The 23,190-nt window shown below is 48.6% G+C and overlaps 1 protein-coding gene across 1 annotated transcript; it reads right to left on the reverse strand.

The window, feature by feature from the left end:
• Positions 1-6,772: 6,772 nt before the first annotated feature.
• On the reverse strand, positions 6,773-22,978 carry ACP7 (acid phosphatase 7, tartrate resistant (putative)). Its single transcript, XM_045846848.1, has 13 exons — positions 22,831-22,978; positions 21,810-22,110; positions 16,444-16,644; positions 15,947-16,129; positions 14,984-15,107; positions 14,682-14,744; positions 14,466-14,580; positions 14,267-14,374; positions 14,122-14,179; positions 13,948-14,015; positions 13,774-13,845; positions 10,165-10,302; positions 6,773-9,048 (listed from the first exon to the last, which is right to left on the reverse strand). The coding sequence occupies exons 2-13, from the start codon at positions 21,928-21,930 to the stop codon at positions 8,983-8,985; spliced, it is 1,317 nt and encodes a 438-aa protein (XP_045702804.1). The 5' UTR covers positions 21,931-22,110; positions 22,831-22,978; the 3' UTR covers positions 6,773-8,982.
• Positions 22,979-23,190: the final 212 nt, after the last annotated feature.

A 23,190-nucleotide genomic window follows, 5' to 3' on the forward strand; every position in this document is an offset into this window, starting at 1 on the left:
GGGCGCAGACACAGAATGGGCTAGCTGCACACCCACACGTGGTGGATAAAAATTCGGGAGGGATATCTCAGGAGAGAGGAGTCCAAGCCCCACACCAGACCCCCAAGCCCAGGGCTCCAGTGGCAGGAAGATAAATCCTCATAACTTCTGGCTGCAAAACCAGCAGGGATTGAGTTGGTGAAAAAACTTCTGCAAACCCAAGCAGTTCCTCTGAAAGAACCCACACGTGGACTCACCTACTCAGACTTACTCCCTCTGAGCTCCAGCACTGGGGAACATCTTTTTAAAAGGCACTAGTGATACACAGGGAGAATCTGAAGTGTCTGGCAACAAGACGAGCAGAGGCCATTGTCCCTTTTCTAAATCCTTTTCCCATAGAGATGGTAAGCTGGTGCCGTATCTGAGACTCCAACAACCTTGCTAACATTGTTTTACCTGCCTTGGAGATCCCCACAGACTCTGCCCCACCCAATTAATGGGCCCACCCAAGCTGCTTTTCCATGTGAATGGCTGGTCTTGGCTCAGGCTACACAACTTCCTAAATCCTATCAAACAAGCAACAGCTAGTTTCAGTGAGCCCTGGGCCCAGCACTAGCAGCAGCCAGATTAGATTCACAACTTGTCTTTGCCTGGGAATATCCAAGCCCAGAACACGTAGCAGCCATCTCAGGTTGCTTTATAGCTCAGGTAGGGTGGCTCCAGGCAAAACACAGGTGGGGACTGACCTTGGCCTGCACCACCCAGGAAACCTCAGGGCCAGTGTACCTAGTGGACAGCTAGCTACAGACCATGTCAGAGCACCACCACCCTGCCCCTGCACAGCTGATTCTCCACAGAGGACAGAGATTGGTGGTCAGTGGTCACAGCCAGTCCTTGTAGCTAACTGGCCTGGGTAAATCCCTCTCATTGACCTGCCAACAGCAACCAAGGCTCAACTATAAGAGGAGGATGTACTCAGCCCACACAAAGGGTGCACCACAAGTACCGGGTTTGGGTGATAGGAGAGGCTGTACCACTGGACCCTACGGGATCCTATTACAATTGGCCACACTACTACCATGGCTCAGAATCAAAGCAGCTCCACACAGAAAAAATCACCGAGGCCACCAAAATGAGGGGACAAAGAAACATGGCCCAAATGAAAGAGCAGATCAAAACTCCAGAAAAAGAGCTAAACAAAATGGAGATAAGCAATCCATCAGATGCAGAGTTCAAAACACTGGTTATAAGGATGCTCAAGGAACTGAGCGAAGACCTCAACAGTATAAAAAAGATCCAGTCAGAAACGAAGGATAAGCTAATTGAAATAAAGAACATTTTACAGGGAATCAAAAGTGGACTGGATGAAGCCAATAATCAAATCAATGATTTGGAACATAAGGAAACAAAGAACAACCAATCAGAATAACAAGAAGAAAATAGAATCCAAAAAAATTAGGATAGTGTAAGCAATGTCTGGGACAACTCCAAGAGGTCTGACATTCTCATCAGGGTTACCAGAAGGAGAAGAGAAAGAGCAAGAAATTGGAAATCTACTTGAAAAAATAATGAAAGATAACTCCTAATTTGGTGAAGGAAATAGACATGCATGTCCAAGAAGCATAGAGAGTCCCAAACAAGATGGATGCAAACAGGCCAACTCCAAATAATATAATTAACCAAAGGTTAAAGATAAAGAAAGAATCTTAAAAGTAGCAATAGAAAAAAGTTAGTTACCTACATATAAGACTGTCCCATAAGACTGTCAGCTGATTTCTCAAAAGAAACTTTGTAGGTTATAAGGGACTGGCAAGAAATATTCAAAGTCATAAAAAGCAGGGACCTACAGCCAAGATTGCTCTACGCAGCAAAGCTATCATTTAGAATCGAAGAGCAGATAGAGAGCTTCCCAGACAAGAACAAACTAAAGGAGTTCATCCTCACCAAACTATTATAACATGAAATATTAAAAGGACTTATTTAAGAAAAAGAGGAAGATCGAATTCATGAATAATAAAATGCCAATAAATACATATCTATCAACAATTAAATCTAAAAAACAAACTAAGCATACAAGAAGGACAGAGACAGAATCATGGATACAGAGAGCATTTTGATGGTTGCTAGATGGGAGGTGTGTGTAGGGAGATGGGTGAAGAGGTGAGGGGATTGAAAAGTACAAATAGGAAGTTACAGAATAGCCATGGGGATGTAAAGTACAGTGTAGGAAATGGAGTAGCCAAAGGACTTCTATGCATGAGCCACGGACATGAATGATGGAGTGGGGATTTCCTGAGGGAGTGGGAGTTGCTGGGTGGAGGGGGTCAAAGAAGGAAAAATCAGGACTACTGTAACAGCATAATCAATAATATATAACTTAAATTTTTTAAATCACCATTTTTTAAAGTTTTGGTGTCTATACTGTACTTAACATTCTCCCTATCCTTGCACGTTTAAGTTGCTTCCAATTATTTTCTGCTCTCTCTGCCAGACCATCTCTACACACTACATGAGCTTACCTAATGCTCATCAATTATCTATAGATGAGATCCTTAAGTCAATTAACAGGTGAGAAAACTGACACATGGAGGTTGGGTGTGAAGTGGAGCAAAGTCCCACCACTTCTCAGCAGCTTTGCTGGAGTTTTAACCAAGAAGTCTCACTTTAGAGCTGATGCTCTTAAACACTGCTCAAATTCATTCAATAAATATGTTCTTTGAATGCCATCTGTGTGGCAAGCACGCTGAAAAATGATAAGTACAAACATTTACTGAGCACTTTGTATATAGCAGGCCCTTTGCTACCTCATTTAATCTAAGCAACAACCCAATGCACTAATATTATCTGCATCTGACAAATCTGCAAACAACCACAGAGGAGTTAAGTAACTTCTCCAAAGTCACACAGGCAGCCAGGCTTTAGGCTCCTAACTCTTGAATATTTCTCTTCTTTTTCAGGGAACAGATGCCTGAGAAATAGATAATAAACACATGAACAAATAAATAATATGCCATAAAATAAAGTGATGGTGGAGCTCAAGTCATGGAACATACCCATGCAGCCACAGAATGCGGGAGACAGAGCACCCAGCAGCCCCATTCCTAAGTATCTACTCAAGAGATATGAAACGTATGTGTGTACACAGCAGTGCACAGGGACATTCACAGCAATTGTTTTCATAATTGGCCCAAACTGGAAACAGCCCCAGATGTCCTCCAACTGGTTACAGGTAAATGCATTGCAGTGCATCCATGCCATGGGACAGCACTCAGCAACAAAAAGGAACCATTGATAAGCAGGGCGAGGATGGGTTACACATGTATTAGGCTGGGTGAAAGCAACCGACCTCAAAGGGCTTCGAAGATACTCTGTATCTCACTACACTGGTAGCATTCTGGAAAAGGTAAACCTCTAGTGACTGAGGACAGGCTGGTTACTGCCTGAGGCTGGGGACCAAGGGAAGGATTAACAGCGAAGGGACAGGAAGGACATTGGGGTGATGAAAACATTCTGAATCTTGGTTGTGGTGGCTCCTTCATAGGAATGTACATCTGTCGAAACTCAAATTGAACTTTTTGAAAGGGTAAAATTAACTATACTAAATTCCCTCTTAATGAAGTTATATTTAAACATTTTTAAAGTGCAGTAAAGTATGAACTCCAATGAATAACAGTGTATCACTACAATAGATGGGGCTAAGAATGGTATAGGAAACAGAAGTCAAAGAACTTATATGTACAACCCATGGACATGAACTAAGTGGGGGATGCTGGAGGGGGGTGGAGGACGGAGGGGGGATAAAGGAGGAAAATAGGGAAACTGTAATAGCATAATCAATAGAATATACTTTAAAATTATTTTAAAAAATAAAATAAAAATAATGTATCAACAGCAGTTCCTTAATTGTAACAAATGAATTCTACTGAGGTGAAGATCTTAATAACAGGGGAAACTGGCTATGGGGTTTATGGGAACTCTGTACTATCTTTGAAATTTTTCTGTGAATCTAAAACTGTTTTAAAAATAACATTCATGCTTAAAAATGAAAAAACAAACAAACCCAGAATGGAGATGATATTATGCCCATGTTAATTTATGTAGGAAAGAAAAACAGGTTACAGACTCACCCATATCCTATAATAGTGTTTTCTTTTTTTATTGAGACATAACTGATATGTGACATTATATTACTCTCAGGTGAACAACATATTCAGTCAGTATTTGGACACATTGCCCTATGGACCACTTTGTGAGTTTGCCTGCCACCCTCATGTGGGGCCGTGCTATTCTCCTCTATGCGTCGTTCCAACCTCAGTGCGTGTTGCCGGTGAGAGTGTGAGAGTTCCTACATTTTTTAATAATCAAGGGTTATAAGGAAAAATATTAAAATGTTCAAAGTTAGAAGCTGTGAGTAATGGTACAGCTGGGAAATTTCTGGTTCTGTTTTATTTATTTATTTTTGCAAGGTTTGAATTTGTTTGTTTCAACAATAAGAGTGTTATTTTCTCTCTTGAAGAAAAATAAGGATATTATCATTTTTTAAAATTTGCTGAAATGTAGCAGCAAAGATTTGGAAGGAGGCCTTGGGAGGGAAGGGGGGCACTGCCTAGGGAGTGGAGGCGCCCAGAGCGCCCTGTCCCCTGCACATAGGAGCCAGAGGGGAACGTTTTGCCTGCTCCATGTTCCCCATCCTCAGCTCCCTCCACTTTCTCTCCTGCTCACAGATAGGATTGCAATAAAAATTTATCCAGTAAAAATACTGTATGTTCAATTAAAATTGAATTTCAGACACACTCCAAGTCATTTTCTAGGATAAGTGTATCTCATGCAATACTTGTGAAGTACTTCCAGTATTTGTTGTTTATCTGAAATTCACATTTAATTGGGCACCCAGTTAAATTTCCCAGTGTTTTATCTGGCAGTTCTGCGCCCTGCACACCAGCCAGCCTGGCCTCACGGTGGTCTCTCTCACATCCAGGCTCAGCCCTGCCGCAGGCCTTTACACCTGCTGGTCCTTCCGTTTGATCACTCTTCCAGGTCTTTGCTTTGACCACCTCCCTAGCTTTTGGTTCAAATGGCACCTCCTCAGGGAGGCCTTCCCTGGATACCATGTCTAAAGCAACTTGACTGTCCCACACTGGAATTATCATGTGATAGTATCCTTGTTTTCAGGGTTTCTTCTTTACCAACCTGGGTACAATTTAAGCTTCAGAAGGGAAGATTGTCATCTGGGCCACCACACTCTTTCCCACACTTGCATCATAATAAGTGCATGCATAGGTCCTCCATGGTTCTTGTTTTTTGCTTTGTTTTTGTTTTGTTTTGAATTCTCACCCAAGGACACTTTCTCGTGGCTTTACAGAGACAGAGAATGGGAGGGCATCAGTTGGTTGGTTGCCTCTCATATGTGACCAGACCAGAGATCACACACACCCGGACTGGGGACCGAACTGGCAACCTGGTTATGAGCCCTGACCAGGCATTGAACCTGCAACATTTCAGCTATGGGATGATGCTCCAATCAACTGAGCCACACTGGCCAGGGCTCATGGTTCTTATTTATAAACAACAGAAACCGTTTCTGACTGATCTGAGAAATAAAGGGCTTTGGTAAATAAGCCGTGTTAATAAATGAATCCAGACACCTGCAGCTTCCCCACCTTGTCTCTGCACAGACCCCAGACACCTGCGAGCTCTCCCCCGGGCCAGGCTGCCCTGTCGGGGAGCACTCGTCCCAGTTCCACTAAGCAGGCCTCTGTGTAGACTCCGAAAGCCTTGTTCAGCTTCGTCTCCCAGAAACCTCAGGGTCTCCAGTTCTGCCACCCGTCACTTCCAATGCTTGTCGCATGTCACAGGTGTTGCAATCAGCAGTACGTGCTTGCCTCCTGTGCACCCAGCAGTGGGAGCCCCAAGGGTTGGGCCTTTATCTGATTCACCTGAATCATTGTCATTCCTACTACTTGTTGTGCTCCCTCAGCGCCAGGTGCTGCGTTAAGCGTTTTACCTGTATTTCTCCTTCCTTCATTCATCTGACCAACTACGATTCATTCAAACTACTGCAATGAGCAACTTCTATGTGTTGGGTACTAGGGCTGCAGAAAGCCCTGCACCCCGGCTCACATTCTGATGGAGGAAATAAAGGGTACACAAAGTCTAAATGGCCTGAAGGAAAATAAAGCAGGGAAAGGGGATGGGAAGTGGGGGGTGGAATGCTGTTTTAAACAGGTGGGCAGGAAAGGTCTCTCTGAAAATGATTTTGATCAGAGGCCTGAAGGAGTGGGAAGGAGCCATGTGAATACCTGGGGCAGAGTTCTAGGCCCAGGGAACAGCCAGTGCAAACTCGGGAGGGTAACCCCACAGGCCTGAGGCCACTGTGGCCCAAGCAGGGAGGGCAAGGGCGACTAGTGGGAGACGAGGCCAGGGAGGCATCAGGGGCAGGTCACATGGGGTGGACCACAGGGAGAACGCTGGCTTTTCCCCTGAGTGAGATGGCACCCCAAGAAGGCTGAGGCCAGGGAGGGACAGGACCTGACACAGGCGTCCACAGGTCCATTTGCTGCACGTGGGGAACAGACTGTGGGGGCGGGAACAGGAGCAGGGAGACCCGGCAGGAGGTGAGAGAGAAGGTGGACAGGCCCAGGGTCAGGGCCTTGCAGGTGGGAGGAGACAAATTCTAGATAGATGTTTAAAGACAAAGCCAACCGAATGTACTGGGTAATTGAATATGGGGCATGAAAAAAGAGGAGCCAAGGACAACACTGAAGCTTTCAACCTCATTTATTCCCAAGGCAACACCACAAAGTATGACCATTCTTTCTGATACAGATGAAGAAACAGAGGTTCAGAGTGGGCTGGTGGCTCCACATCCCACAGGCAGAGGCAGAGCTGAGGTCTGAACCTAGTTCCTGCCTGGCTCCTGAGCCTGGCCTTCACTCTCTGGACCCCATTACCCGGGCATGCTCAGTCTGGCCACACTGCGCAAGGATGACTCCACAGCTTCACAGGCTTGCTGCACCCCTGCATGGCATGCTGTCACTGCTTGTCACCCATGTTGGGTAACCGTGTTTCCTTGCTGGCCTGCGACCTCCCACGGGGCCTGACTGGCTCTGATTCATTGCTGTCCCTGGTGTTGCCTGGAGCCTGGCATGTGGCAGCCTTCATTAAGGTAACAAATATTTATTAAGCATCTGTCTCGTGCTGGGCTTGGCCAGATCGAGTCCTGAACACCACCCTCCTGGGTTGACAGTCCAGTGGTAGAGACAGGCCCACTCCCAGACAGCACGGCCCAGAAAGGGCGAGGCTGAAATGGTGGGGCCCAGGGCCCTGACCCAGCCTGCGAAGGGTCTGGGAGGGGCTGGTAGAGGAGACAGACTCAGGAATGAACGAAATGGTTTTGGTCTCCACCCTCTCAGACCCCCGCCCCTGCCCCCGCCCAGCAGGGTACATCAACAATGAGCAGTTAACAAACCAACTAGAGAACTGCAGAATGCCAGGAGCTAGAAACGAAGTAAACAGATGGAACACAGAGTGACTGCAGTGACTGTAGCTGGGGCTGTCAGGGAAGGCTGAGACCTGGGCCTGAGAAGGTGCCTGCCTGGGGTGAGCTGGGATGAGGGCACTCAGAGGGTGAAGTGCCCAGGCCCTACGGTGAGAAAAAGCTTGGTGGGTCCCAGAAACCGCCAGGAGCCATGGTGCCCTGGGCCGAGCGGCAGCGGATGGGAATAAGATGTGTCAGCGCCAGCACGGGGGAGAACAGACTCGAAGTCAGCCTTAGAGCTGGGACTCCCGGGCTTCCCTCGAGAGAGGCCTCAGCCTTTGCCTAGAACTACCGGAATCAGGTCGTGTTTGTCAACCAGCTCAGAGCCCTCCTGTGGCTCCAGCTCACTGAGGGTAAAAGACGAAGTCCTCCCTGTGGCCCACAACACCCCAGACGATCTGTGCCCTCACCCCCCTGCCTCCATTTCCCCTCATTCTCTGCTCCAGACACACCGGCCTCCCCACTGACCCCCTGACAGGGCAGGCGCGATTCTGTCTCAGGGCCTTTGCACTGGCTTTTCCTCTGCCTGGAACACTGCCCGCTGGGTTCCTCACGTGGCTCCTCCCTCAGACTCCTCCCCCTACTCTCCATCCCCTTCCCTGCGTTTTCTGAGCACTTATCGTAGTTTACTGATTCACTGGGTTCGCTGTCTGTTGCCTGGGTAGAATGCCAGCTCTACTAGGGCAGAGTTCTCCACCCATGCATGGCTGTCTCCCAGTACTGAGAGCAGGGCCTGGTGCATCACAGGCAGTCAATAAATAGCTGTTGAATAGTGAAAGGAAGAAGGGAAACAGGGGAGGGGGAAGAAGGGAGAAAAACAGCAGGTCCGTGACACCCAAGGCTTGCCAGCCACTCCAGCTTGAAGGCAGTGTTAACACTTCTCAGCTTCCAGGGTAAGACAGTGCCAGGCTGGGAAACTGTGGCACAAAGGGACGGTCCTTTGCACTTTCTGGCCATTAGTGCAGTGAAGGCTGGCTAAAGGGGAGAAAGTCACGGTCGCCACCTACTGGAGAGGGGTGTCATGATGTGCCCACCTTGAGAGTTGGGGCTGATGATGCCTCTTGCCCACGCGGACAGGAGAGGGGCAGCCCAGGGGACATGCCCAGCAGAAGTGCAGAGTCCACGGAGCCACAACCACAAGTCTCTTTATTCCCCAGGCCTGTGGGCACCTCGCCCAGTCAGTGCTATGCAGCAGGGCAAGGCTGTGTCACCCACCTGAGTCTGTCTGTGTGTGTGTCCACGCCTGCCCTCCAGCACAGCTGCTGGGACCCTCACCTCTCCAGGAGGGGAGAGCTGCCTGGCCCCCTCATGCTGCATTCACCCCCGTGGGGCCTCAGAAAGGCAGAGGAGTCGAGGCCCGCCCTGACTCCCCAGCCTGCCAGCCCTGACTCCCCAGCCGGGCCTGGGTCCTGTTACACCAGCCAAGGCAGCAAGGCCAGTGGTTCCTGATGAGAGCTGCTCCCTCCCTAGAGGTACATCATCCGGTGGAGCAGGGGTCTCACCATCCATACATCATCCACAATCTTCCCATCCTGCAAGGAACAAAAATAGTTGAAGGTATAAAGGGTTGCAAGCCCAGACTCAGGGGCCAGGTGGCCTGGGTTCAAGTCCCAGCTTTGCCTTTGATGGGCTGTGTGACCTCGGACAGGTTGCTAGATGTCTCTGAGCCTCCACTTTCCTTATCTGCCAGGTGGGATGATAGTGATAGTTCATACCTCATCGATGTTGTGGGCCTTAAATGAGATATTTGGAGAGGGCACTTGACAAGGACAGTGTGAGTGCAGGTTATTGCTATTAGAGCACAAACCCTGGAGTCAGACAAAATCCTTGCTTTAATCCCAGCGCAGCCACTCTCTCTGTGGCCTTAAGCACATGCCCTGACTCTGAGCCCAGCTTTCATCTTCTATAAACTGGGGAGAACTGAAAAAGATAACACACACAAAAGCCTGCCCCTGGTGCATGTGCCACTCAGTAAAACGGTAGTTATTTGTAATGAAAAGAGCATGTTCTTTGGGGTCAGATGCCAGCTTCACCACCCTCCGGCTGTGTGATCCTGGGAAAATTACTTCCTCTCTCTGAGCCTCAGTTCTCTCATCTCTGAAATGAAAAGACAATCCTCCACATGGGACTGTTGTGATTCAGGTGCTACTCAAAATAAGGTGTCTAGCCCAGCATCTGGTACACAACAGGTGCTCAACGAATCATAGTGATTATCCTCGTTTTAAAATTATAATGGCAACAGTAAAGAAATGTGAGCCATGAATACTTGGGTTCGTCTAACCTTACACCAGCAGGACCACGCATGTGGCTCCCTTCACCCACCTCCCACCACCTACCTTTCTCTTCCCGCTGCTTCAGGTTGGTAAATAGCTATAGAATTTACCATGTTTTAGAAGCTGTTCTAAGCATTTTATATATAATAAGTCACTTAACTCCCATAAAATCCTGTGAGGTAGAAACTATTAAATGTCTCCATTTTGCAGATGGGATAACTGTGGCTCAAAGTTAAGTAAGTTGCTTCAAGTCATCTAGCTGGGAAGTGGCAGAGGCAGGACTCGAACCTAGGATCTCTGGCTCTAGAGTCCTCAGCTCCAGAGCACGCCAGAGCCTGGCTGCTTGGATTGGCGACTCAGGCACCCCTCACTCACCTGGTCATCAGACACCTGCTGGATGTGGACGTGGGTCCCATTGAGGATGTGTAGCCGCGTGTACCCATACTCCTTCACCCGCACAGCGCTCCAGGGCCGTGGGAAGAGAGTGAACCTAGTCAGGCGCTCCTCGCAGCCCTGCAGGAGACAGTCGTTCAGACCCGGGTGCAGGGCTGGTGGAGGACCCGCAGAGGAGCAGAAACAACCTGCCAGGCCAGGGTCCTGCTGCCCCCAAGGAAGACAAAGTCAGTTAAGACTTGGCCTCAATCATGCTCACAGTCGAGTGTTTCCACCCAGCTAGGCTTCCAGTGCACAGGTCTCCTAGAAAGTGCATGCCACACAAGACTGTGCACTGCAACATTTTCTGTAAAAGCCCTGAGCTGAAAGCCACCCAGATGCCCGTCTGTGGGGTCAGTTAAGCAAATCATAGCATCACCATTGCAAAGCAGGGCGATACAGAAACATGGCCAGGATGTACCGTTCAAGTGAAAATGCAACTGCAGAACAGAAGAAATCACAGAGTTTCAGCCCTCGCCACACAGGAGACCCTCCAAGAACACCTTTTAAAATCACCAGTGCCTGGGGCAGAGGGAGAGCTCGTCCTTGCAGCAGAGTGACCGACAAATGAGGGACCTCGAAAGAAATCACCATTTTGCAGCCATCATTCTAACATCGATTGAAGCTAGGATCATTGATAGATTGTAAAACTAGTGGTGAAAGTATGAAGAATAACAGGATATTATCCTAGTCTTAGAGTGTCTCCAGGAGACACTTGTTAATTCTGAAGGGGAAACAGGAATCATGGTGGGGAGGCTGGCAGACACCACCTTCCCCGAGCAGCAGAGAAATGGATCCCTATCACAGACGGGAAACTGAGGCTTAAAGGGGTTAAAGAGATACCACGCATCTCCTAGTAGTGTGCCCTGAAAACACATGCCACTTCTGGTTATTCTTATCAAAAGGGTGTAACTCCCACCTGATCATGAGCAAACAGACCCACACTGGGCTATTCTACAAAAGGATGTTGCTGTACTCTTCAAATTTTTCAAGGTCATGAAGAATGGAGAGTGAGGAATTGTTTCTGATTAAAGGATGCTAAAGAGGCAAGACACTGGAATAGCACATGTGATCTTAGACTAAATCCTGGGCTAGGAAAAAAAAACTCTTTGCTTTGATTTAAAGCGCACAAATGGGTCATTAGCTAAATTTGAGTGAGACCTGTAGATTAGATAATAATAGTACATTATCAAGGTTAACTACTTGAATTGTATTATTATACCATAGTGATGAGAGATAACATGATGCCCTTGTTTTTTAGGAAATATAGACAGAAGGGTAAAGGGGCACCGTTTCTGCAACTTATTCTTCATTGAATCTGAAAATAATAAAATGTGTGTACGCACATATGTACATGCATATGCGCATATATATAAAGAGAGATTAAAACAGGTATGGTTAAATGTTCACTTTTGGAAAACCTTCGTAAAGGGGATATGGAAAATCTTCGTGTTATTATTGCAACTTTCCTGTAAGTCTGAAATCATTTCAAAATTTTAAATTAAAGGAAAAAACTAATCTGTGCTAGTATAGATCAGAACAGCGATCCTATGGGCCTGAGGAGCCTCTGGGGCGGATGGCGTTCTGTTTCCCGCTCAGGATGCCGCTACACTGGGTGTGTGCTGCCAGGGCCCGCCCCCTCCCCCCCCCCCGCCCCCCGCCGAGGTTTGGTGCGTGGTCTGGGCTAGGGCCCAGGCATCGGTGTTTTAAAACCTCCCCAAGTCATCCTAAGAGGCGCCAAGGTTGAGAACTGCAAGGGTATGAAGCATGGTTCGAGTTGTTAAAAGAGGATGATGTAGTAACACATTTCTGTGTAGACAGTTACTCATTTGCACATGCAGGGAACATTCTAAAATGCCACCAAGAACGGGAACAACGGGGAGTGGGAGTAAGAAGGGGTGCAGATGGCTGGTGTTCACCTCCTGCCCTCTCTACTGCTTGAATTTTTACCATGAGAGGCTCCTACTAATCTGTAAGAATCAGCTTTAAAAAAAAAAAAAGGCTTTCTCTGCCTTGGCTAGGTGGCTTAGTTGATTGTAGCATTGTCCTGTACACCAAAAAGTGGGTTCGATCCCTGGTCAGGGCACATACAGAGGCTGCAGGTTCAATCCCATGTAGGGGAGGCAACAGATCAATGTATCTCTCTCTCTCCCTCTCCCACTAAAATCAGTAAGCATATCCTCAAGTAAGGATTTATTTTTTTAAAAGATTTTATTTATTTATTTTTAGAGAGAGAAGGGAGGGAGAAAGTGAGAAATATCAATGTGCGGTTACTGGGGGCCATGGCCTGCAACCCAGGCATGTGCCCTGACTGGAAATCAAACCTGCTATGTTTTGGTTTGCAGCCCTCGCTCAATCCACTGAGCTACGCCAGCCAGGTCTTGAGTGAGTATTTAAATAAATAAATACGTAAGACTTCTCTCCTTACAGAAGTAATTGATTCCAAGGTGGGGGCAGGGAAACACTACAGGATGACCCCGGAGTGCCTTGCAGTGCCGAAAAGTAAGGAAGTGCTCATGTCAAAGGGACAGGGGCCAACCTGGAGAGTTCCCAATGGCCAGAGCTGACACCATCTGAGCAGCAACACAGGCAATAGCATTGGGTCATAGCCCAAGGAGCAAAATAATTACCCATGAGTCCACATAGTTACAAATCAATAACTAACTAACCAAATAAATGAGGCAGAGGAACAGCTCTTCCTCACAAGAGGATTCTAATAAATCTAGGAGGAATGAGAGAAATAGAAGATTCCAGTGCAACACCACAGTATTAATTGTTGCAGGCAAGACCCAATGACAGTCGGAAATTAGTGGGTGAAAGTTTGAGGAGAAACAGAACACTTGCGTGGTCTGAAAGAATCTCCCCCAAGATTTCATTAATTAAAACGGGAAATATGATAACTCTCTGGAGGAGGAGTCCAGCAGATCCCTCCTCAAGCCGAGGCCTCAGAGAAACACGTCCAGGACAGACGCACCGACAGCACACACTCCCTGGGAGGATGCGCTGAGAGGACACGGCATCGCTTCTGTGACTGTCTTGCCCAAAGTGCATAACCCAAACCTCAGCCTGAGAAAATGTCAAATAAACCCAAACCGAGGGCCTTCTGCAAAACACGAGTGTCTGCAAATACATGAAGACAAGGAAAGACTGAGGAACTGTCAGAGAGTGGAGGGGCCTAAGAAGACACAACAACTAAATACTCTACAGGATTCTGGAACAGAAAAAGGTCATCAGTGAGAAAGGGGGTGAAGTGTGAATAAAGTCTGGAGTTCAGTTACAATAATAACAATAAGCCCTCTGCCCCCGGATCCCCTCATTCCACCTGGGCAAGCCCCCAGCCCCTGCAATCTATTGAATGTGTGACTTGGAACGAGCATTTTACTGTCTGAGCCTCTGTTTTCACATCTGGATGATGGGCGTGTTTCTAGATGTACCTAAACCATAGGGCTAAGTTAGTGATAGTGACCGTATGAAACGCTCAGCCCCCGAGCTGGTCCAAGTTCGACCCTCAATAAGAGAAAAGCAAGAAGCACCCTTCCCCGCCCTGCTCACAGCAGATCCTGTGATGATGTGGACAGGGCCTCGAGGGTTGGTGTAGGGTGTCTCTTGACTGCCATTAAATACCTGGAGAAAGGGACAAGGGAGAGGGGTGAGTCACACCAGACCATGCCAGAGAGTCTGAGTATGGGTCAGTGGACACCAGCCTCAGCCCTCCCTGAGTCTCACCTTGTAGTTGTAAATTGGCCACAGCCGTTCGTATGAGTGCTCATGAGCCCACAGCTGCAGGTCGACCCCTGAGACAGAGCAAGTGGGGGTCAGGCCCCTGGATCCAGGAGAGGTAGGAGTTGGAACCTGGGGCTGAGGAGCCTCCCCGCACCGCCCCCCCCCCCCGTCACTTACCATATTTGTAGAAAAGGTCCTCTAATCCAAACAATTTGCCAAAGAGGCCTTTTCGAACCTGGGCAGGAGGAGCAGGGGTAAGGGGTGACTCAGGCTGACCGCCACCTGGCTCTCAGCACCCTGCCCCCAGGGAGGGGGCCCTTACCTTGCTTTCATGCCATGTGCAGTCATCCAAGTCAGCATTGGAACAGTACATGGGCCGGTGACCCATGGTGATGATCCACGGCCGAGCTGCCCGGTTCTTATTGGCTTTCTAGAGACAAAGACCAGAGTGAGAGGTGGGGGCGGGGGGAAGGGAAGGGAGGCAGGTCCAATAGGTGACAGGGGACCTCCACCCAGGTTACCTGGAGGTCTTTCTCCAGCCAGTGAAACTGTCTCTCTACCAGGTGGCGGCCGTAGTGGAGGTAGAAATATACCTCCGTGGAGAAGGAGATGATGTGTGCAGGGCCCACATCCCAGCTGAGGGGTCAAAGGGCAGCGGTCAGAGATGGGGTCTGTCTGCACCTCTCATCCTTCAGGGGAAGGAGGCCAGTCCCCTCGCCGCCCCCTCTCCAGCTTACCTGTACCACAGGCCCTCGGTGTTCCCCGGCATGCTAAAGCGAGCCTTGTAGTTAGAGAAGTTGCTGGATAAAAAGAAGTAAAATGCTGAGGGGGGAGGGTCTGGGTGCCTCCACCCACCCATCTCCCAGGACTATGAAGTCAAGTCTGGATCGAAGTCCCTCTCTCCTCTCCTCTCCTCTCCTCCCCTCTCACTACCACAGATGAGCTGTTGCAGCATGAGGGACTGAGGTGGGACACCAAGAAGGACACATCTGTTCTCACTGGCCAGGCCTGTGCCCACCCTGAGGCCCCTGGCCCTCACTAGCGTTCCTCGTGATTCCCAGGGCAGGTCATGTACGGCAGGCTGGCTGCCACGGGTTCGATGAGCCGCATGAACTCGTCACCGACGCGAGCGTTGTCCTGATCCATGTTGTAGGCAAAGTCTCCTGGGGGGTGGGCGGGGGGTGGGGGGTTAGAGAGTGAGGACCCAGACCTAGCTCTGCTTTTGCCAGAATTGAGAGCCCTGGTTGCTCAGGTGTGGGCTGGGCCATCCCAGGTCTCTGATCCCTCCCTCACACCCACCCAGGTGCGCATCTGGAAGTGCTTCCTGAACCTCTGGCCCCTGGTCTCGTGTGCTCCGACCACGTCTCTGCCCGCCATCTCGGGCCCTCCCAGAGCAGCAACGTGAAGACTGACGGAGTCTGGTACTGGTTTTATGCCAGGCACAGTTCCAAATGCTTTACATGCTTGATCCTTTGAATCTTTAAAACACCCTCTGAGGTGGGTGTTGTTATTATTATCCCCATTTCAGGTGGAAAAACTGAGGCCCAAAGAGGTTAAGTGCTCCCCGGAGGTCACAGACCTGGTTAGCAAAGGTCCAGGAAGAAAACCCTGGGAGTTTGGTTCCAGACTCTGTGGCTTTGAACCACATCAGCCCCAGTCTTCACGTCCCATTGGCTCCCTGTCCCCTCAAATCACAACAGCAGTGATAACAACTAGCACAGCATACCAGACAATGCCGACTTATTTAGTCATCACAACAGTCCTGTGAATGCTGAACTCACTTCGGCTCTAACAATAATAACAGGGAGGAAACCAGTTTGCAGAGCTCTAAGGATGTGACTTGGGATTTTAAACTGGGTGGCCTGGCTACCACAGACACCATCTCCACAGCCAGTCCCTTCAGCGCCCTGCCCCAGGCCCCTCCACAGTCCTGCAGTCGCTGCCACCTGGGCCCCGCGCCCCCGCCCCCGCACCTCCAGGCACACCCTTGCCAATGCCTCACCCACATGGAGAACAGCATCGTACATGCCCTGCTGAGTGTCCCTGCGCAGCCGGGGTAGGGCCCTCGGGTTGTCAGCCCCAAGGTCCCCAAACACAGCCAGACGGGGGCTCCAGTGGGGTCCTTTCTTTAGGGCCCTGAAGCGGAACCGCCGGCTCCAGCCCTGAGTACTGCCACAGCGGTAAACTGAAGGGAAGGGAAAGGACAAGGGAAAGGTCACAGTCATCTGGGAGCCCCCGGTATGTCTCCCCCCCTCCCCCACACACATCTTTGGTTGGTCTGTCGGTCAGGGAAAGAGGTGGGGGTTGGATAGGTTTGACCCATGCCCCTCTGTCCACCTCACTCCAGGTCCCCATCACCTCCCATCCCAGGGTCGCAGACAGTCGGCTTGCATCAGCAGAGGAGTCAGGAGCCCAGCCTGAGCCGCCTGCCAGTGCCAGCTCCTAATCCATTTCCCTCTCCTCTTCCATTCACCCCTCAACACCCAGGACCCCTCTCACCGTACTGGATGCCCGGCAGCAGCCCCCGCAGTGTGACACGGTGTATGTAGAGCTTCCGCCGGAGAAAGCCTCCATCCACAAAGGGGCTGGCAGTGCCCTGGGCCCGGAGGGGCAGGGGCCCCGATAACTGTAGCCCGAACTGCACTTCAGACGGGGTCGGGACCCATGTGGTCCAGGTGACAGTCATGGATCCCGGCTCATCTGGGCAGAAAGGAGCAGAGTGGGGCTGAGCAGTGACGCCTGGGCAGAGCAGGGAGGCATGCGCAGGGAGAGTGAGGGGCAGTGATTGACAGCTCCTGAACACTCAGGAGTTAAGGACATAGGTGGTAGAGCTTCCCAGGTTCAATCCCAGCTCTACCATTTCCAAGCTGTACTTTCCTTGGGCAAGTCACTGCTTCTTTAAGCCTAAGTTTCCTTATTTGTCAAATGGAATAATAATAGTATCTACTCTATAAGGTTGGTATGAGGCATAGATTAATAAATAACAGGTAAAGCACTTGAAACAGTAGATAGCACATTAGGGTTATAAAAGTGAATGGATACTATTATTATTAATATCAGTAGTTACTGTGTACAGGCCTTGTGCCAAGCATTTTGCATACATAATATCATTTAGGGGTCACAAACTCAAACAAATGTCTAGAGGCCAGCTAGGTAATATAAGTGGGAGAAAGGGCCAGCTGCAAGGAGTAAGGCAGTAGGGGGCTGTGGGGTGTGTGGCAAACTGCAGGCCTTGCCAGGTCTAAAAGGGGCAGCCATCGCTCAGCTCTGGTGATATCTGCCATGCAGGAAGCAGGCCCAGCACCACCAGATCTGTCCATTTCTATAGTCAATCTTTATACAGTGGTTTTTTATGTCCAGGAGCATATATAGATAGATATACAAAAGCAGACTTTTATATGGTTACTCTAGATTCTTAAAAGTTAGCAGGCAAATCAAGGTTTTAAAAATATCATGAGGTAGCCCTGGCTGGTGTGGCTCAGTGAATTGAGTGCTGGCCTGCAAACCAAAGGGTCACCAGTTCAATTCCCAGTCAGGGCACATGCCTGGGTTGAGGGCCAGGTCCCCAGTAGGAGGCATGTGAGAGGCAACCACACATTGATCTTTCTCTCCCTCTCTTTCTCCTTCCCTTCCCCTCTGTCTAAAAATAAATAAATAAAATCTTTAAAAATATATCATGAGGTATAGTGTAACGTTAAGAGCATGAGTTCTCCCTCCAGCAACATGAAAACACACATGCACAGGGTTACACATTACGGCGCTGTGTATAATCACAAAATACCAGAAACAAGGGGAACACCCACACGTCACAAGGTGACTGAATAAACGCTACAACATGCACACAGTGGAGCACTATGCAGCTGTCAAAGAGAAAGAGGACAAGCTCTAGGAACTCTAGGATATGGAACAATGTCCAGAACATAAAATTTAAAAAGCAAAGCTTATGCAAGTATATATAGCCAACTCCTCTTCATGGAGGAGAGTACAATATAGAAACACAAGGATGTGCTCATTTGTACAAAAGAAATACAGGGAGGCTGTGCCAGAAACTAAAGAGATGGGTTGCTAACAAGGGGTGGACAGGGAAGGAAGGCGTAGAAGAAAAGGAGAAATTGGGCAGTAGGAATGAGGAGGGAGGCTGCCTCTCCAAGTCTATCTTTTCTGGTTAAAAATTCTGACTCCCAGAATTATAGTCATGTTTCATATTTCCTTCATATGCCCCCAAAACAAACCAACAAAACTACCCAGGGTGTGAGGAGAAGCTAGTATGGAATGCAAACACTAACAAACGGTTGAAACTGTATTTAAAAATGAATAAAGTAACCACACTGAGGGCGTGGGGAAGAAAAGCAACGTGGGAAACAGTCCTGACTGGGTCCTCGAGGCAACAGAGGGAAAGGGCTGCCCGCGGTGCCGTCACCCAGGAGGTGCTCTCACAGGGACAGGGGAACGACGCCAGAGCCCCTTTGTGCCTCGACCAGCATTGAACGAGTGAAGAGGCGTGCCGGAGACAGCAGGAGCTAGGTTTATCAATGTTTAAGAACAGAGTTACAAACAACTACAGAAGGCAACAATAAACACTTTTTTTAAAATTAACATTTGAGCCCTGGCTGGTGTGCTTCAGTTTGCTGGAACATCATCCCCTATACGGAAAAGTTGCCAATTCAATTTTCAGTCAGGGCACATGCCTAGGTTGAGAGTTCAATCCCCAGTTTCGGGGTACCTATGGGAGGCAACTGACCAATGTTTCTCTCTCACAGCAATGCTTCTCTCTCTCTCTCTCTCCCTCCCTTCCCCTCTCTCTAAAATTAATAAGCATGTCCTTGGGTGAGGATAAACAAATAAAGAAAGAAACAAACAAACATTTGACATTGGACTGAAATCGAGGTATCAGTATGATCCCATTGTATTTAATATACGTGTACATAGATACAGAAATATAGACATGGCATATGCTTATAAACATACACCCGTGTGTGACCTTGCTCCATGTGTGAGAAGGCCTAGAAACAATGATGCCTCACTAGCAATGAGCACACCTATTGCTCAGATCTTGGTCTCTAAATGCCCATTCTCCAATGGAAGGAATTAGGGAGCTTTGGAAAAGTTGTTGATTCCAGGGTGGGAAATATACATGATGAACCTGGAATAATTTGTAGTGGCATAAAGTTAGGAAATGCTCCAAAAAAAAGATGTGTTTTTGTTCAAAGAACACAGAGGCCAACCCAAAGGAATTGCAAAAGACCAAATCAGGGACAATTTGAATCACAAAATAAATAATGATAATACAGGATGTTAACCCATAGAATAAAATAAATATCCATGAGCCCATACTGATATAAATAACTAATTGAATAAACAAATAAATTAATTAATTAAGGAGGGAAGAACAGCCTTTCCTGAGGGTAGAATTTCAATTAGATGGGAAGAGAGAATTAGAAGATTACAAATCCACAACCAGGCAAACACTGCACTAGTAATTGTTGCAGACAGGATTCACTGATGGATACTAAAATTAGCGTGCAAAAGTTTCAAAAGAAACATGATTTTTGTAGTCTCAAGGAACCTTCCCCAAGACATTTATTAGCAATGAAGGAAAGAATAAGAACATTACAGTGGAGAAACCCAGGAATTAAACAGTGATGGTGAACATCACCAGTGACAGTGATAAGCCGTGACACCACGATGCAGGAAAGATGCGGCATCACATTGACCGTCGTCTTGCCAAAAACACATAATTTAGTTCCAATCATGAGAAAAGATCAGACAAACCCAAAACTAGGGATCTTCTACAAAATAATTGCTTAGTACTCAAAAATGTCAAAATCATGAAAGGTAAGGAAATACAGAAATTGGCAGATTGGAGGAGACACAACTAACTGCTAAATAACTAAATCAATAAAAAAAAATTGGTGAGACTCTAATAATGTCTGTAGTTTAGCTAATAAATAACACCGCGCCAATGAAACTGGCATCAATAACAGTGCCATGGTTAGGTAAGACACATTAGGAGAGACTGGGTGAAGGGGATGTAGAAACTAATATTTTTGCAAAATTTCTGTTCAATCTAAAATCAGTACAGAATTTAACATTTTACAACAAACACCATGGCTCTTGAGCTGCTTAGGTTCGAGTTGCAGACTGGGTGACCCAGAGGCAGATGCTTTGACCCTGTGAGCCTCAGTTCACTCTTTTGTACAACAAGAGTAACAACAGCCTTTACAGCTTAAGGTCCAAAATGAGGTCCATCGCGTTATCCCACTGAGGCACTAGTCAAAGAGTATATTTGCTACTGTTGTTTTGTGGGCCAAAGGACAGCTGTGATCTCGCTGGATTTTCACAGCAGCCCTGAGATACAGATTTTAGTGCTGTTCCTTTTACAGAGGCCTCCAGGCAAAGTGTGTCGTCCAAGGTCACTTGGTTAGCAGGTGCCAAAGCCAGCTTATTCATGCAGTTTCAGATTCCACATTGCAACTAATCTTTAAGAAATTATCTTCCTTAAAAGAGTCAAGGACACAACAAAGAAAAATTGAGGAAGTGTCACAGATAGGAGGGGACCAGAGACATGGCGGCTAGATGCATTAGGGAATCCTGCAGCAGATCCTGGGTTAAAATTAAGACATTAGTAGAAAAACTGAAGTCCGAAAAAAAATCCATGTTTTAGTTAGTAATGTGATGCCAGTGTTAATTTCTTAGCTTTGACGATGGTACCACGGACACGAAAGAGATGAACATTAAGGGAAGCTGGGGGAAGGGGTACAGAAACTATACTATCTTTGCAACTCTTCTGTATGTTTAAAATTATTTCAAAATAGAAAGCTAAAATAATTAGGAAGGGAAGGTGGGAAAGGGAGGGAAGGAGGAAAAGAAGGAAAGAAGGAAGGAAAAGAGTTGGGTTTTGGTGAAAAAGAAACAGCCACGATTCTTTGAAACTCCTTTTAAAATCCTCGTCTCTGTTTCAACTACATGTCTGCATGAGACCCAATTTTCACCATATATGTCATCCAAAGTAGCATATTGAAACAGGCTGAAGCAAAAGCAGATGTGAGGAGGACCTGGCTGTCTCCAGACATTAGACTTTAAAAGATGTAACTCAATGCCACTCTTCTGGCCAGATTTTTTTTCTTGGTAAAGTGTAGTTATTTTTCATGAAAAATGTCATTTACCTTAATACAGATGGGTTTATTATTATTCATTTTAAATGACAATAAATATTTCTAAATGCCTCAGTTTTGGTTTCTAATATGGCAAATACTATGGATGTAACTCACATAAACTAAAGCTCTTTGAAATTCTCAATCATTTTAGCTGTGCTAAGCAATCCTGAGACAAACATACATGAGACCTCCTGCTACACATCGAGCTTCATTTTTGCCACTTCATAGGTAACATGTCATTTATTCCTCACTATGAGGTCACACTACTATCAACCCACTGTCCAGATGAGGCGGCTGAGGCCAGAGAAGTTAAGTCATTTGCCCAAGGCGACATAGCAACGTTAAGATTCAAACCCAGGGAATCTGGGTGCAAAGGATTCAAAGTCCAAGGTCTTACTACTTAGTGCACCACCACCTCATGACCAAGGATCAGGAGGTGGCTTGTGGGGACACAATGAGCAGTGACACAATGAGCAAAGACAACAGCAGCTCCCTTTGGAGAGTGCTTACTGTAGACTGGGCTCCAGAATCACCTTCCACACAGCCAGATGCACTACTGCTTGTAATTCCCACTTAACAGATGCAGACAACTGAGGCTCAAAAAGAGTCAGCCACCAGCCTAGGGTCCCACAGCAATCAGTGTGGGGCTCCTGAGACCCCAACCCAATGGGCCTCCCTGGGAAATGCCCTGGGAGGGGTCACACTTACCTGGGTAGGACAGGTGGACTTGCTCCGGGGCAGCTTTGGGATCTTGTGGGATCCCCTGGATTCCCAGGGAGAAAAACAGGAGCAGACAGCAGCAGGACCAGCAGGGAAGAAAGGGGCTCATAGTGGAGGGGGGTGGGGTGCAGAGAGGGGAAGGGGTCGGGGACTGGGCAGGGGTAGATCAGATTTGGTCAGGGACAGTAGGAGGGTTGGGGGGGGCAGGAAGGAGAACGGAGGCAGGTAATGTCACTGCGGGGGAGGCAGGATGGTAGGGAGGTCTTCGAGGGGACTGGTTATCCAGATGCTGGAGAGCAAACAAAAATAATGATCACCACCTGGCAGCCAACCCTCTCTGAGCCTCACTGGGTGCTAAGCACATTGCACAGATTAAGTCACGGGAGCCTCACAGCATTCCTCTGTGTGGTGGCCACTGTGATCAGCAGCCCCATATCACAGATCAGGAAAATAAGCAACCCGGTGATTGAGTTGCACAGCTCAGATGTGATGGAGCCAGTTTTGGAACCCAGGAGGTCCTGGCTCGAGAGCCCTGGCTCTGAACCACAGCTCCCTCTCCTATCTGGGAGTGGGATGGGGGCTCCTGCAGGAAATCACCTTGGGCAACCTCACCCCAGCATTCCGTCCTGCTCTAAGGAATGCCGATGTCTTCTACCCGACTCCCTACATCCCTAGCATTCCACCCTGCCCTCAGGGACCTCATCACTGAGCTCCAGCCTCCAGCTTTCTATTTCGGTCTTAGTGACCTCAATTCTCCATGCCGTCCCCAGATCCCCCAGAAGTCCATCCTACCTGGATCGGCTCCATCCCCTCTACCAACCCCCTTCCAGCACCCCATCCTGGCTTTGTGACCCCAATCCGCACCCCCACCCCGTCTCCACCTGTATACCCAACCCCCTTCTCCGTAGCCCTTTCCCGCCAGCTCCAGGCAGACCTCCGGCTCCCCAGGACCTGCCAGGCCCGGAGGCTGGGAGCTGGGGTGGGGGCGCCCTCCTTGTGCCCAGCTCACCCTCGAGGGCGCCAAATGCCCGCACGCACGTCTCCGGCCACCACTACGGCTGCAGTATTTATGAGTTTGCAGCGCCGAGGCATCCTGCCGCCCACAGCCGTCCCAGCCCCGGAAGAGCCTGGCTTCTCCAGGTGACAGGCTCCGCAGACAGCCGGGGCCCCGGGTCCCACAGGTCCGGCCGGTCCTGGGTGCCCCACGCCCACCCGCCCCCCTCCCCCAGGGCGGGGCGTGAGAAGGAGGACCCAGAAAAGTTTGGTGCGCCGCCGCTGCCGCCTCCAAGTCGGCCACCAAGTGAGCGCCCGGACGGGTAAGGCTGCCCTTGCCCCAGACGCCCCTCCCCGCAGCTGCAGAGCCCCCAGC

This window comes from Phyllostomus hastatus, unplaced genomic scaffold (assembly GCF_019186645.2).
Source record: "Phyllostomus hastatus isolate PE091 unplaced genomic scaffold, TTU_PhHast_1.1 phas_contig_5, whole genome shotgun sequence".
Taxonomy (NCBI): domain Eukaryota; kingdom Metazoa; phylum Chordata; class Mammalia; order Chiroptera; family Phyllostomidae; genus Phyllostomus; species Phyllostomus hastatus.

Bases quoted from the DNA above. Each gene is read 5' to 3' on its own strand.
- ACP7 (XM_045846848.1), bottom strand. From the start codon at position 21,930: ATGAGCCCCTTTCTTCCCTGCTGGTCCTGCTGCTGTCTGCTCCTGTTT. The intron at 14,375-14,465 runs GTAACCTGGGTG...CTTTGTCTCTAG, and splicing joins GGCTGGAGAAAGACCTCCAG to AAAGCCAATAAGAACCGGGC. The intron at 9,049-10,164 runs GTGAGTGAGGGG...TGTTCCTTGCAG, and splicing joins AGCAGGTGTCTGATGACCAG to GATGGGAAGATTGTGGATGA.